This window comes from Amphibalanus amphitrite, unplaced genomic scaffold, assembly GCF_019059575.1.
Source record: "Amphibalanus amphitrite isolate SeventyFive unplaced genomic scaffold, NRLGWU_Aamphi_draft 000042F_arrow, whole genome shotgun sequence".
NCBI lineage: Eukaryota > Metazoa > Arthropoda > Thecostraca > Balanomorpha > Balanidae > Amphibalanus > Amphibalanus amphitrite.
The window spans coordinates 771,052-786,557 of NW_024881538.1; the positions used below are offsets into that span (position 1 = coordinate 771,052).

The following is a 15,506-nucleotide window of genomic DNA, read 5'->3' on the forward strand; positions in this document are numbered from 1 at the left end:
AGTTATGTAGAACAGTATAAGTATGAACGCATGTTGGTAAGTGCCTGGCACTGATCGACAAGATAACAACCAAGCGATCAAACAGCGATAGTGGCATACAACTGAGGGTCTGATATTGCGGGACACGCACAATAACACCGAAAATAGTGAACCGTGAAAATGAGCGTCGTGGCACGTCACTTTGCCGCTTCGTATAAAGCATCTACGAGGGGAGAAAGGGCAGTGCTACATTGGTTCAGTACGCAAGAATCCGTCGTAAACGGACATGTTCTTGGCGCAGATAGGGAGAGAGGTGATTAATGCATTATCATTTGACAAGGAAATTACGCAGCTTCTTGCGCCTGAAACATGCTGTGCCGGAACTGCCCGTTGCCAAATATAACCAGTAACGCGCCTTTTGGGCGAAGAACAAGCGAGTGAGAGAGTGAGCCCTGCACTGGCGGAAGGGCGAGAGGGTAGTTATACTTCCAACTGGCTTGTGCACGGCACCCTACTAACCGGTCACTTGCGGTTTGCCAAATTTCGAGGTAGTTGGTCCAGCCGTTTTTGAGATCTGCAAGCAGCACCCTGCACGTGCGTCGTGCACACGTGCAAACTGGGTCCAAATCGACTTTCGCACGGCACCTTTCCAATCGGTCCCTATAACCGCGCACCAAATTTGAGCGCAATCGGCCCAGCTGCTCTCAAGATCTGGAAGCGGTCCCTGCACATGCGCATGTGCATTGTGCAGTAGTACTAGTATCCTAACCGTAACGCATGTAAATGTATTGCCTGGTTCGTGCCTGCCTATGCATGCCAAGTTTCAGCGAAATCGCCACAGTAGTTGCAGAGTTATTGTAATCGGAGCAGATTTGACACCTCTTCTTTTTGCATTTTGCACGTGCAGTGGGGGTAACCCACATGCATCGAAAATATCCGATGTTTGGTGGAAGGGGTGCAACTGCCCTACAAAAATTACCGTGTCAATCGCCCCAGCGGTTGCCGAGATAAAGGCCTCTCAAAAGCGCGTATTCTGCAAAACAGCTTGAACGCGGTTGAATTTTCACGTGCGGCATGTGCCACAGCGGTCACATAGATGCATCAAGAGTATAGTCATGGATGAGCTAATAATGGATTGGTGTCTTCGCAGTTTTTGGCGACATTGAGCTCAGGCCTGCCATCTAGCGGGAGAATTATCGTAAGTTAGGAGCAAGCCGAGTGAGCGCCGCTGATTAGCATTGTGACACACGGGAGTGTGGTGTAGTAGCGGGCTTGTTATGCAATTTTTCAAAAGGTTACGTCTATATATGTCAGTGAAAGCGAAGAAATTAATAGATTTATGTGCAGCGTCAGTAATAAGATAAGCAGTTCCATGTTATTTTCTCATTAAATCGTGAAACAGGAGTTATTGGAGACTTCGCCAGCACGTGTCGTTTTCGCTATTTTTCACATGAGTCTTTGCTTGGCCTAAATCAAACAAATTGCCCGATCAAAGTACAAAACGAACGTTAAGTACTATCTATAAGTCTAATGAAAGAGTTGGACGGAATTGCTAACGTCATTGCCGCTCAATATGTCATTCAAGACGCTGTTTGAAAAGGACCCAACCCTGTGCTGCGTAGTCGATAACATTTCAGTGACTTTGGCTCCAACTCCGATTCCGGTATCCAAATATCGACTCCGACTCCTCCGGGCAGAACTGTCGATTCACACAGACTCCGACTCTGACTCCGACTCTGCAGCCCTGGTAAGTCTGTGGAGTCGATGGCTTTTCGGTGACGTTCGACTCATACTCCGACTACAGCTTTTAAAAATCAACCGACTCCGAGTCGGAACTGAACCGCTGGCTCTGACTACAACTCCGCAGCCCTGGCCCAAGATAGCCGCCTAAAACAACTTTGATGTGTGATCTTCTTCGTACGTACAAAGGGAGACGAAGCCTTCACAAACAAGGCTTCCTCCCGTCTCCTCCCGGAGTCCGGGAGGAGACGATTCCTCTTTACCGCCGTGACAGCTTTTAATAGCCTACCACCGGCGATGTGTGACCTGAACCTGCGCGCGTTCAAGGCAGAGTTGCGCCGGCACTTGTTGCGACAACAGGCGGCCGACCGTTAGCAATACTTCATGACGACACGTTTGTGAGAGAGTGACTGCGAACGAATGTCTGTCTGTGTGCGTGCGTGCGTATGTTTTTCCCACGACACCCATCGGCCATCATTTTATATTGCGACCCTGGTTCAGGAATAGCCATTTTTGTGGAATGAGCCTACGATGTCAAATAAATAAATAAATAATAAATAAACAAGGATGTCCTGTTGCGGATCAATCAGCTGCTGGAACAGAAAGGCATAAACACCACGCATCTCATCAAGATGATACCTATCTCATTAGTCCTCGTTTTCTGTACGACTCTGCACCAATGTAAGCACTGATCAATGCAGTGCGAGCGTCGATGTGACATTTGTGTACAAAGTTTGAGTGTTATCCGCCCAGCCGTTCTTGAGATATGGAAGCGGCACCCCGCACGTGCGCACGTGCAATAGCACCCTCATAGTGACACATGGAAATGCATTGGCCACTGGGTGCCTAACTATTAACGAAGTTTTACTGTAATGGGCCCAGCCATTGCGGAGTTACTTTATGTGGAACAATTTCGACACCCCTAAGTTGGCACGTGGCACGTGCCGTAACAATTAACTAAGATGAAGAAAATCGAGCGAAATTCGGAGAAGAAGGAATAAGCCTACCAAATATGCATGACATATTGCCAAACTGCTGTACCATTGTGAGTAAATGACCATTGAAAAGGTCGTACAAGCCGATGGGACCGGGCGTTTCAATACACACCGTCTTACGCATTTTATTTTCGTTATTACCTAAATGCTGCTTGACATTTTTGGCTTTCAAGCATTTAAGACATTTTTATCGTCTCAAGTCCAGTAAGATCACCTCCAACTCGTGGAAGTATACACTTCAAGCCAACTAACACACCACACCCACGTGTGTCAATGTGTCATAATACTGAGAGATGGCGTTCACTCGGCTTGCTCCTAACTTACGATAATTCTCTCGCTAGATGGCAGGCCTGATCCCAATGTCGCGGATCCCAATGTTAATTTCCACGAGACACCAATCCAGTGTTATGGTATAGTCATGGTATAGTCAATAACGGGGTAGAAGGGATAGGGATACCCAACAAAAAAGACGGCATCTCAATCGGCCCAGCGGTTGCTGAGTTATAAGCCTCTCAAAAGCGTTACAGGCCGGGTCAGGTCGGGTCGGGCCGGGTCGCTCACACTGAGATTTTCCAGTCATATTGAAAAGAATCGCTTCACGCTCGCCCGTAATTATCGCCACCTCCGACAGATGGCTCTGCTTGTCGCGCCGGGAGCATACTGTGCCGCACTACCAACATCGTTATTACTTATTGTCAATAGATGGCTCTGCTTGTGGCGCCTGAATCCACCGTTCCGTGCTTCTATCCTCAGGATACTGAAATCCTTCTCCTCCACGCCGCAACCCCCCTCCGGACTGGACAGGCAACTTTATCTCATGCGGGCTGCTCCCCTGGAGCGGCACCGCTGCTCCCGGGGGAGCGCACCCCGTAGCCGGGTGCAGTGAGTGCCTTGGGGCTGGGTGGCCTGTCCTCTGGACGGGCTCAGCCCCGGCGACTCACTAGGGTGCCTGCCCAGACCAATGTCTCCCCCTATATCCTATCATCCTCCCGGCTCTGAAATGGTCTAATTGGACCGAAAGGGCCTAACCCAACAAAACAAAACAAAAACAAACAAAAGCGCCTAAAGCATGCTGTACCGCAATACCAAAAAGACCGTTCTTGCTTATTGCCAATAGATGGCTCTGCTGGTTGCGCCTGAAGGATGCTGTACCGCAATACCAAACGACTTCGTTTTTGCTTATTGCCAATAGATGGCTCTGCTTGTTGCGCCTGAATCATGCTGTACCGCAATACCAAACGACTTCGTTTTTGCTTATTGCCAATAGATGGCTCTGCTTGTTGCGTCTGAAGCATGCCGTACCGCACTACCAAGATCCTGGTAGGCATAACACATTGTGGGTATAACTTATTGCCTACAGATAGCTCTACTTGTTACGCCCAAGGCCATCTATAGAGTTACGCCTGGTCTCTGAAGCACACATTGGCATACGTACTATCAATTTTGTTCTTGTCCAATGCCCATAGATGTCTTTTGCTGACTGAAATGACACCACTCACACAACCTTCGTTTTCATTACCAGTCACTAAATGCCTTTGCATAAATACCTGCATGTCGTTGGAATCATTATTTACCTCGAAATGCTCGACAGTAGACGGCTCTGCTTGTGGCGCCTGAACCTATACTGTACCGCACTACCCGCCTTCCCGTAAATTGCCCTTCGAAATTCGAATCATAGCTAGCAGTCTACCCACCGCCCGAACATCGCGTGTTATAGAAGTTGAAGTGGCATTGCCTCGCGACCGAAAACGGTGGCAGGTCTTGCTTCCCAAGTTGAAATGCCTTATGAATAATTTTCAGTAGGTCGTGGTGGGAGGGTCCTGCTAACCACAACAAATCTCGCGCTTCCGAGCGACTTACTGTCTTTATCGCACAAAAATAAGTCAGCGAATAGCGATCCCATTATATAAAAAAACTAAAAAATTTCGCCAGTCTCTTCAAATCACTTTTAGACTATCGCACTCATAAAACGCGCCTATACATAACCCAGCCACATGCCATGCTCCTAAACGCTGAAGACTTAACCACACAATTCACGCCTCTCTTTCGGTAGGCCGCAACACTCCGCCTTCAGCCCCCCTATTTCACCATCGAACTCCCTCCACTTCAAACACAGTGCCAAATGTAGACATGTGTATAAATTCTGTATCATGCAACCACACAAAATTACTGCGTGTAGCTGTGCCCAGTGCGGCGGGCCGAGCGTCAGACAGACCCCGGGTCAATAACTCCATACAGCCCCCATCGGTCCAACGGTACTTACACCACAATATAGTCGGCAGCGTTACCCCGCGCACCGCCAGCGCAGTCCCGGTGCACACTCACCGCTGAAAGCTCTTTACGAAGATTAATGCACTTCCCCATGGACAATCACAAATACACAAGACATATGCGGAAAACGGCTGCCCCGACCCCCGCGGCGGGGACGGGGGGGGGGGGGCAGTCGGGCTCAGTGCCCCTCCCCAGGAGGCGGGCAGCGAAACGGCCGCCTCCGGCATGACGTGACGCCAGCGAACGGCGATAATTCGGCACAACCACCGCGCCAGTCTGGGCCAGTCGCTAGCAGCCGTCGCATTACTGGGGCCCATTCACCGGCCCGGTCGCACAGTTGTACAAATGACTACCATGAGAAACGCGACAGAAATCACACAACACATATTGCTATGGTGAAATGACAGCACATAAGCATGGAATAAGTGATCATTAAATTAAACCAAGGCTATCGACAGTGTACCCATAAGCATATCATTTTTTTTTTTTTTTTTTTTTGACAACTTGAAATTTATTAAGTAAGACTAGAATACAGGTTTACGCGATAACTGTATGTTTTGATATGTATGATTAACGGATGCATTAGTTTGGGTGTAGAAACTTGCATTTTTATTGGCATTATTTGTGTAGAACTTTTTTTTTTTTTTTTTTTTTAAGTGCATTTATTGTCAAATAAACAGCATTACTGCCACAGTCTAGTCATCCATCACACTTCCACTCTTCCGCGATCCGCCCACAAAAGATGCAGTAAAGAGCACATGAAACTGCATAAATAGCATATCAACTAGATCATTATCACCATTCTGAACCACAAGCCCTTCCGGCATGCCAGCGGTCGTCACCCACCACCAACCGAATACAGAGGCCGCGGAGACATTTACGTACATATGGCCCGTCGTCGGCAGCGCCCAAAGCGCGGCCCGCCCGCCGGCGGCCTCCACAGCCCGGCTCTCACGGGGCGCGGGCACGGAGCACGGAGTTGACGCACGACGCATTGCAACATCGCATTAAGAGCGGAGTTCAGCTCATCTCGTCGACAGCCCCCTCCCCCACGGTGGGGGCCCCACCCACCCACCGCGAGACGGACGCGCGGCGCGTCAGCTGACAGGTATGACACCACTCGGGTATCGGTGCCGGCGTCCGTCCCGGTTACAAATGTCAGAACGCACATCAGCGCACAGCAGCCGGATCAGCTCCACCAGGGAACGGCCACCAACACGGCCACCGCGGCGACGCAGGAAGCCGAAACGCGGCCGACGGCAGCGCAGGCCGAGCAGCCAGGCAGCGGCAGCCATTCTCCGGAGGCGGCGAGGGCGGGCAGCCCAGGTCCCCCCGACAGCAGCGACCGGGATGGCGACGACGGCGGCGGTGACGGCGGCGGCCATCACATTTCAATCGGTGCCTATGTTTTGTAGAATATTTATAACATTCCCCCATTTGTTTTCGAATTTTTCAAATTGCCTAGAGTTTTTAGCCGCCTTTTTTTCTTTCATGGCTTCTGCCCGGAGCAGGGACGTAAACAAAGGGATACTAGGGGGACGGTTCTTATTTTTGGAGCGCATTATTGTGTGTTTTGCTACCAATTTGATGAGTATTTCAATGTTTGTTTCCTTGTCACGACAAGGAAATATCCAGCTTTCAGGTGTTGTTATTAAGTTGATATTATAATGACTTTGAACATGTGATTTTAAATTATGTATAAAGTTTTGAATTATGTTGCATGTATACAGAGCGTGAAACAATGTATCGTCGTTACCACAAAGGTCGCACGCAGCAGTTTCTGTTTTTCCGATTCGGCAGAGAAAAGTTTTAGTCGCAACAATGCGGTTAATAATTCGATAATGAAGTGCTTGAAGATATGTGTTGTTTGTAGACGATCGCACATCGCAAAAAGTTCCATTATGCATAGAACCAACATCTCGAATCCACTTACAACTTATTTTAGATATGTGTGAATCGCGATTTACTTTAATTCCTGTTACTAAGGTTTTATATACCACTTTGGAAAGATGCAGGTTTTGTGAGAGAAGCTTGATTTTAAAAGGTTGAATAGGATACCATATGTGTTTAGCTATGCATGCTACATTGGGGGAAGTATCAAATGCCAGGCTTCTTATTATGGAGGTATAGCACAAAAATGTCATTTTGATTTTATATGTGGCTGCAAGCTGCTCTCTGCTCAGTAGCGAGCCATCAAAAGGATTGAACAGGTCTGATATAAATCGAAGGCCTTTTTCGTTCCATTCTTTAACGATAGACTTTTTGTATTTTGTGCTGTCGGAAAACCATATGAAGTCCGCGAGTATTTCATCGTTGTCAGGTTTATATGCAGTGCAGAAACTCGACCATCCGCGAATTACTTCTTCCCAAAACCTGTTCTTTACCTTTTTGGCCTCCATTCTTAATTTCACTGACCCGAAGCAGACCAGGTTTTCTAGTGGTGGAATTGTATCCTGTGCAATAATTGCCCACCCAACGTCTTTAGGTGCCCAGTATAATCTTTTAAGCCAGGATACTTTTAAACTTGTCATGAAGGAGCGAATATCTATCATTTTAAGGCCACCCCCGCTAAATTCTTTTGTTATTAGCGCACGTTTTACTTTATCCGGGCTATTGTTCCACAGAAAGCGGTATAGTATGTTCTCTACCTCTTTAATGGTCTCTTCCTCAAGGTTTGGTAGTGATGTCAATAAATGAACTAGTTTTGAGACTAAAAGAGATTTAATAACGGTTATTTTTCCAATTAACGTTAGGTGCCTTCTACGCCATTGCGCTATCTCTTGTTTTATCCTCGGTATGATCGTTCTGATATTGTTAGACGTTATATTGTCATTATTTTTGTTACACACTATCCCAAGAATCTTCATCTCACTAACGACGCTCAGACCTAGTTCCACAAGGGTGTCAGTCTGCACCTGGCCTATAGGGAGACATTTTGTTTTTTGCAAATTGACTTTTAATCCACTTATCTTTGAGTAATTATTAAGCTCATGTAGTATGCCTTTAATGGAACAGATGTTATCGCTTGAGAATACAATGAGGTCGTCGGCATACTGTGATAATCGGACTTCCGTTCTATCGGATATATCGATGCCTCTTATACAAGGAGAGGTATTCAATTGATACGCGAGAGGTTCCATGATAAGATTAAACAGATAGCCGGATATAGGGTCACCTTGTCTAATGCCTCTTTGCATGAATATTTTTGCACCAAGATTGCCATCTAGAAGGATACGTGAGTTTAGATCTCGGTTAAGAAAAAGCACATTGACGAGCTTTCGAAAATAATGACCAAAATTATAAATCTCAAGCGTGTTTGACAGGAATTCCCAGGAAACTGTATCAAAGGCTGCCTCAAAGTCCACCCCCATCACAATCCCCGACCCATCCTGACTGTTCAAGCGCTCAATAACATCGTACAGCAGCCTACTGTTTTCCCCAATGAAACGTCCCGGAATGTATGCTGTTTGAGAGGGTGAAACGAGTTTGTGTATCACAGCTTTTAATCTTTTAGCTATTGCCGCCGATATAATTTTGAAATCTACATTTAGTAGCGAGATAGGTCTCCAGCCTTTAGGCGAATCCTTTGGTACGCCTGGTTTAGGAATCAGCTTAACAATACTTTCGTTATGTGAATTCAGATTTTTGTGATCTTCGAATCTCTCAATCCATGCTCGATATAGAAAGATACCTAATGATTCCCAAAAATGTTTAAAAAACTCGGATGTAAAACCGTTCGAGCCCGGCGTTTTGCCCTTTTTCATGTTCATCAATGCCTGTTTCAGTTCTTTCAAAGAAATAGGTTCGTCTAAGACTCTTTTTTCATGTTCATTCAACTTCTTCCTTATATTATTACTCAGATAACCGCTTGGTATCACGGAACGAGTTTTGAGATACTTTTTCCGAAGTCCTTCAGAAAAATATTCAAGTATTTCTTTTTTATCAGTGATAACTCGGTCATCCAAACTGAGGATTTGTATTGAACCCTTCACTGCGTTCCTTTTTTCAAGAGAGAGGAAATACTTCGTGCATCTTTCACCCTCCTCGTGCCAGCTTACCCTGGACCTCGTTATAAGACCTTGAATTTTTACCTTTCTTTTATCTTCTAATTTTTGTTGAGCGTGATCTAAGCGCTGAAGTGTATCAGGGCTGGGATAATTGTTTAACTGATCACTAATCCGCGATATTTCTTTGCAAATTTTATCCTCCTCTTCCCTGAATTTTCGTGCTTTCCTCTTTGCGAATCTAACAGTCTCACCACGAATCATCATTAACAATGTCTCGTAGAAGATATGGCTGCTTATGGTGAAGTCGATTTTGCAGAAATTGTTTTGGTCTCTTACAAATTCTGTTGTGTAAACTGGAACAGCATATTGTTCTACCGTATTAGTTATAAGCTCTTTGATGGCCTGATCATATGACTCGTCTACAAGGAGTGAGTTATTAAATTTCCAAATTCCTGGCCCCCGTTTCTTGCTGGGTGTCCTCATCTGCACTGTAACAATGCTATGATCCGAGCGATATCCAGGGATAATAGCGCTTGAAGAAACGCTATCTACCAAATGGTCGCTTACAAAAATCATGTCCAATCGCCCATACTTATATGGATTTAATTTTGTCCACGTGAAAGCTCGTTTTCCGGGATTCATCTTTTGCCAAATATCCGTCAAAGCTTCTTCTTCTAATATTTGGACAAATGCGTTCCGAGCTGCGGGATTATTCTGCCTATTGTAATTCGAATCGCGCCGGTAGTCGATAACAAAATTAAAGTCGCCACCAATGATAAGGTTCTCACATGTAATTTGGCTCAATGTACCACTGACCTGATGGAAAAATTCTGGCCTGTCTTCATTTGGTCCGTAAATATTTAGTATTGTATATGTGGCGCCTTTCAACTCTAGCACACACAGGGTGTAGTTCCCTTCTGGACACCTTTTGAGTAGAAGAAGGTCGTGCTGAATTCGGGGACTTATGAGGATAGAAGTGCCTCGACTATTGAAAGTCCCAAATGAGTGGTAGCAACTACCTCCCCATACACTGTTGAAGAACGGCTCTTTGTTTTCTATCAGGTGTGTGTCTTGTAATAGATATATGTCATAACACAAAGTTTTAAGATAATTAAGTACGTCTCGTCTCTTTTCACTTCCTCCCAGCCCCCTACAGTTTAATGATAACAATTTAAGCTCGTCTATTTCTTTTCTTTTTACGGATTTGTCGCTTACGGTGATTGAATTTGAAAGGATAGAGGTGCATATGACCCATGCACTGTCCAGGGATGGCCGTCGCCGACCCCGCCACCGACCCCAGCCACGCAGCCACCGCCGCCGAGACGGACCCGGCCGCCGACAGCACCGAGACTGACTCCGCCACCGGAGAAGCCGCACCACCAGACGCCACAGCCAACGCCGCCACCAGCCGCGCCGCAGCAGTCCCGGCCACCAGCAGCGCCGGACGGCCACCGTCCCCCAGCGAACACCGGCCGGCCACCGACTGCACCGCCACGCGGCTCCTGCGAGGCAACGCGAGAACAACCGAGAGAGAACAGACAACAAAACTGAACAAAAACAGTACCAAACGTAAAAACAAGCACATGATGTATTCTCGCACGAGTTGACGACGCCACGTCAGGGTATGCCGAGGCAATACACAAAAGAGATGTACTGTATAAGTTAACTTCATATGTTCGCTTGAGATGACCTTCATAGAAAGAAAAAAAAAAACAAAAAACAAAAAACAAAACAAAAAAAAACACTTTGATTTGCCTCATGGTTGGACACACACGACAGTGCACTAGAAGTATTCTCTGATGTCTCGGGAGCCGAAGCTCCTGGACCTTCTCTTCCTACCCCCCTCCGACCAGTTTGAGTCCCTGTCAACGTATGCCCCCTCCTGAGGAGCAGCTGCACCCGCCACACTGGTCAGTCCCATGTCCCCTCCCGCCTGCGACGGCGACCCGTCACTCGCCCGGTCGCGCTGCGTCACTGCGCTAACAGTGCCACCTTCCGGCGACCGCAGCCCCTCTACACTCGCAGGTCGCTCCCTAGGTGGCAGCACTGCAGTCGGGCTACTCACCTCGCTCGCCGCCCGTCCACCGGATCTCAGCACGGGCACAGCAGCCAGCTGCCCGGAGCCGGACGCTGACGTCACCGCCATAGGCGGGCCCAGGCCGCCCCCCGACTCGGGCGGGGACGTCTCCGCCCGCCGTCTGAGGGGACCCGCCGAATCAGCCGACGCGTTGTCCAGCGTCGGGGAGCCGCCCCCAGCGCCGCCAACCGACGGCCCGGCAGCACCACCCGCAGCCACCACTCCCAAAAGGGGCGGGGACAGGTGGACCAGCCGAACCGGCGACTCCCGGGCGCAGTCCAGTAGTGAAGAGACGCACCTCTGATGATCGCTCCGGTCAGCCAGCTCCGACGTGTCCACAGCACGCTGCCGCTGCTGCTCCCATATCATATCATTTTAAGCCCCATAAGCATATCATTTTAGATATATATATTCACACCGCGTTTCTGGCGCATACACTTGCATAGACAATACTGATCAAGCTCACCGGCCAATATACCATGTTGTGCAGTAGAAAGCATTGTTGAATTTACCCATACTGTCAGCAGCACACTCACTATCATCCGATAAAGGCCTGGATCCCTCTGGCCAGGTAGTGTTGATTAGAACACTATCCGGCAGCCATGGTCGGCCGACTAGAATCGTAAGGGTCCCCGCCGCCTCTCTGACCGGACTATCACAGTTAAAACTGGCATCCGTAGGTCCGGTTCGGTTCGGCCGGGTTCTAACTCGCACCGGCTCTAACGTTTTCTCACCAACTCAGCTCTCAGGTCACAGGCAGTAGAGATCCATTGGCTATCTCTCACACTGGCAAATTCCACTCGGGAATCAAATAACGAAACGCTGCCAAAGACAGCTTCACAACAGTGGGTGTAGGCAAATTCGTGCAGACAGCTGGTGCAAACAGTGCCCCCGGTCACAGCAGTTGGTCACAGACAGCGCTCTAGTCAGAGCAGCTGGTGCAGACAGTGCCCCGGTCACAGCAGCTGTTACAGACAGCGCTCTGGTCACAGCAGCTGGTGCAGGCAGCGCTCCTGGTAGGTGCGGCGCACCACATCACGCAGCACTCTCCGGCAGGAGCGCAGTGTGGTGGTGGTGCTCAGCACGTCGGCCACGGCCTCCTCCAGGATCTGCAGGTGGGCGGCGTACTCGCGCCGCGAGCGGAGCGCCGTCAGACGCTCGAACGCGGCGTACGCCTCTGGAATGAGGCCGCGCGGCAGGCCCCTGCCGACGGATACAGCGTGAGATAATATGCGTGAGCACGCAGGACACAGAGTCGTCCACTCCGTCATCAATCGGATGGATCCCGATATTCCGATATCCATCCATATGCCGATATCATATAGTTTCGTTAGTAAGACAAGAACCGCACGCATCGTAACACTGGGATCATCGCTATGCCTATTTAAAAAGCGACTTCCTAGTCAGTCCTCAGGCATCTGCCTCGGTATGTCAGCACACATTGCCTGAAGACGCTCTCCCCCCCCCTCTCTCTCTCTCTCTCTCTCTCTCTCTCTCTCTCTCTCTCTCTCTCTCTCTCTCTCTCCCTCCCCTGCCTCACTCCCACCATCACTCACCACTTGCTGTCCGAGCCTGACGAGGAGCTATCACTGGAGAGCCGATCCGTGGGCTCTGCCTCGGCGGGACGCGGCTCCAGCGTCACAGTGCCGTCAGTCCACAGCTGACAGAGCAGCAGGGCGGCCAGTGCGCGGCACAACAGCCGGAACCTGGCGCGCAGGGGCGGGCGTCTGTTAGTCGGTTTCGGAATACACAACGACGGCCATAGACGGAGACGGATATACAGAAACGAAACAAGGGGCAGGGACAGACACAGAGGGTCGGCGTCTCCGCCAGACGGTGGGATCGGATACCCTGGAAAGTGATTGTTTGTTTGTTTATTGGGGCTTAAGGGCGCGCCGACTACAAGGTCATTTTGCGCCCATGAAAGTGATTGTCGACGTCACAAACCACACCCGTTCCAAACGCCATCATCCCGTCCACTGTATCCATCAGTTTCGTTCAACCAGCTAGATTGTTCTATCCGACCCTTCCATACATTTCATAGCCAGATCTGTCCAGCCGGACTAATAAATAAGGTCTGACTCCCTTATTCGCCCCAACAACTACCCCACTCACTGCGGCGACAGCGTGGAGCGCCGGCCGAGTCCGATGGCTCCCAGCAGGCCGCTGTTGTCGCGGTCCTCGCCCCAGAGCAGCAGCGCGCCGGCCACCGTCCGCACGTGCCGGCACAGCTCGGGCAGCCGACCGGCGTCCGCCAGACGCTCCAACAGCCACAGGGTCTGGTGCAGCAGCAGGCACAGCTTTGGCTCGGCTGCCTCCCTGGCGAGGGAAGGATGGACAGGTCAGCGGGCTGCGGATGTGTGCTGCGAATGAAGGTTTCCTACGAATGTGATGGTGAATTATAGGTAGAACAAACGAATAGCGTACTTGATCTACTAACTGAACAGACTTGCAATCATAAAATAAACCGGAATGAGGCGGATAAGTCAAATTTCCTGTTTAAACGCTACATGTCCCAGCCGAACCGGGCAAGAAATTCCTGCACGCTGAGACTAGAAATCGCCTGTCTACCGATAGTTAATGTCCCGGGCGCCGGTCCATTCTTACATGGCCGGACGACAAAAGCAACACACGGCAAGGTGCGGGGGGCGGCGCATAACTTTACTGTCGACGTGACAAACAACCTGTGTGAACGCGAAATGACATGATGAAGGGCATTTGTGAAATAATTTATCGGTTGGTACCAGCTCTACCGGACTGGTCTTACATCAAGTGGCAAAATATTTTATAGTTTGGGACCAGCTTTAATGGTCTTATATCAAGTATAATGATGAAGGTGGGCTAAAAACGTTTCCCATATAATATGCATTAGTGCCCAAACAACGTGCGTTGACCTCAGAATCAGTTCCATCACGTTGAATCAATTGACTGTATAAAATCAAACCACAGTGCAAATTACCCCGTCAAAACTCGCTAACGGCTCATTTGACTAGCATTCGACGCATCACAGGCCATCAGACTAAGCCTTCTGGCTTCTACCGACCACTCTCCTAACTTCTCCAATCTCCATAGTACAGGAAACTGCAAGCGTCGTTTGCATTATCCGGTTTATCGTTTTCGCCTTCTGATTTCAACTTTCAAGTTGAAATTCAACTTGATTTCAACTTAGTGCACTTCGTGATTTTAGGTTAGGGGGCGTATTTGAACTTTCAAGGGGATAAGAGTCGTGCTTCCGTTGCATCATGGGTGCTGGTTCGCCCAGACATTTTCCTTGCTGACTCGCATGCTGATACCGCGGAGATTTATTGAAGGATCAGTGTTATAAAAAGACATGTCCCGCTCACTGTGCGGTTAGCAATGTCGATAATAGCTTCACATAACAACCACAGACCTCAAATGGAGAATACACTCATGTACAAGTTGCTGGTACTCAGAAGCAGCACACATACATTTACGACGCTATTATTGTTAATCCGATAATCCCCTGTCGTTTTCTTCGCAAACATCAGCCAGCAATTACTTTTGTGCGTGATAGCTTTGGTGAGGCGACAAAAAAAAAACATGCCCGCCACGATAAATGGCGGGGACTGCTAGGAACTGCTATTTGTATGCTTGCTTCATTGCATGTTATTCGAATCGCTGCAGCATGTGGGATGTGGGATGAAATACGACCATGCACGCCGATGCTCATTCTCGGTAAAATCGGGAATGGAAAATTTATTTGGAAAGTCGGATACAAGAGTTAGAAGTTACTTTCATTTGGATTCAATTTCCACCCAAACAGACAATTAAAATTTAGGAGACTGGATTGTTCTTAGGCTTACACATTTTTTTACGGAAACACTAAATAGAAAGTATTTAGCAGACCAAAGTTGAAAAGTGTCAAATATTAGAGAAATAATTTGTCGCAAACCAAAAGTATTAGAGGTAAACAGTAAAAGTAAAGTAAAAAGTACACTTAAAGGAATTCATATGAAATGTTTTGTTAGTTGCCAAGCCAGGCGACATATACTAACGCCAGCATTGTTGTAATAAATCATTAATTACAGCCTGTCCGGGGTAGCTCAACGCCTCAAAGCCACTCCAAGCCGTCACCTTCACTATCGCTGACATCAGTTATAACCCGCGCACCGACGGGGGTCTGCGCCAACTTCGCACCGACGGGGGGGGGGGGGCGGATGACCGCCCCCCCTGAGATCTCGAGAACGAAGCAAGATAGCGACAAGCGGTAAACGGCATCGGATACGCACGGTCAAGATCTACAATTTTTACTAAGGTCATTTTCAGGTCAGGTCAAAGATGACGTCACAGGGGTCGAAAAAGTCAAAATGGCGGCGCTAGATATGGAGAGTTTTTCTCGAATAACTTTCGAATTAGTCAAGATAGGAACAAACTAAGGGCATCATCGTGATCTCTCGTCAATCCGCATCGAATGAT

The 15,506-nt window shown here is 48.5% G+C and overlaps 1 protein-coding gene across 1 annotated transcript in view; it reads right to left on the bottom strand.

Moving 5' to 3' along the window:
• Positions 1 to 4,833: 4,833 nt before the first annotated feature.
• Positions 4,834 to 15,506, bottom strand: part of LOC122376386 (ectopic P granules protein 5 homolog) — a 47,509-nt gene continuing 36,836 nt past the window's right edge. The window contains exons 31-34 of the mRNA XM_043356250.1: positions 13,185 to 13,388; positions 12,626 to 12,775; positions 11,467 to 12,272; positions 4,834 to 5,463 (exon numbers count right to left, since the gene is read on the bottom strand). Of these exons, the coding sequence (XP_043212185.1) occupies positions 12,056 to 12,272; positions 12,626 to 12,775; positions 13,185 to 13,388 (571 nt within the window). The 3' untranslated portion in view covers positions 4,834 to 5,463; positions 11,467 to 12,055. The remainder of the gene's footprint in view (positions 5,464 to 11,466; positions 12,273 to 12,625; positions 12,776 to 13,184; positions 13,389 to 15,506) is intronic.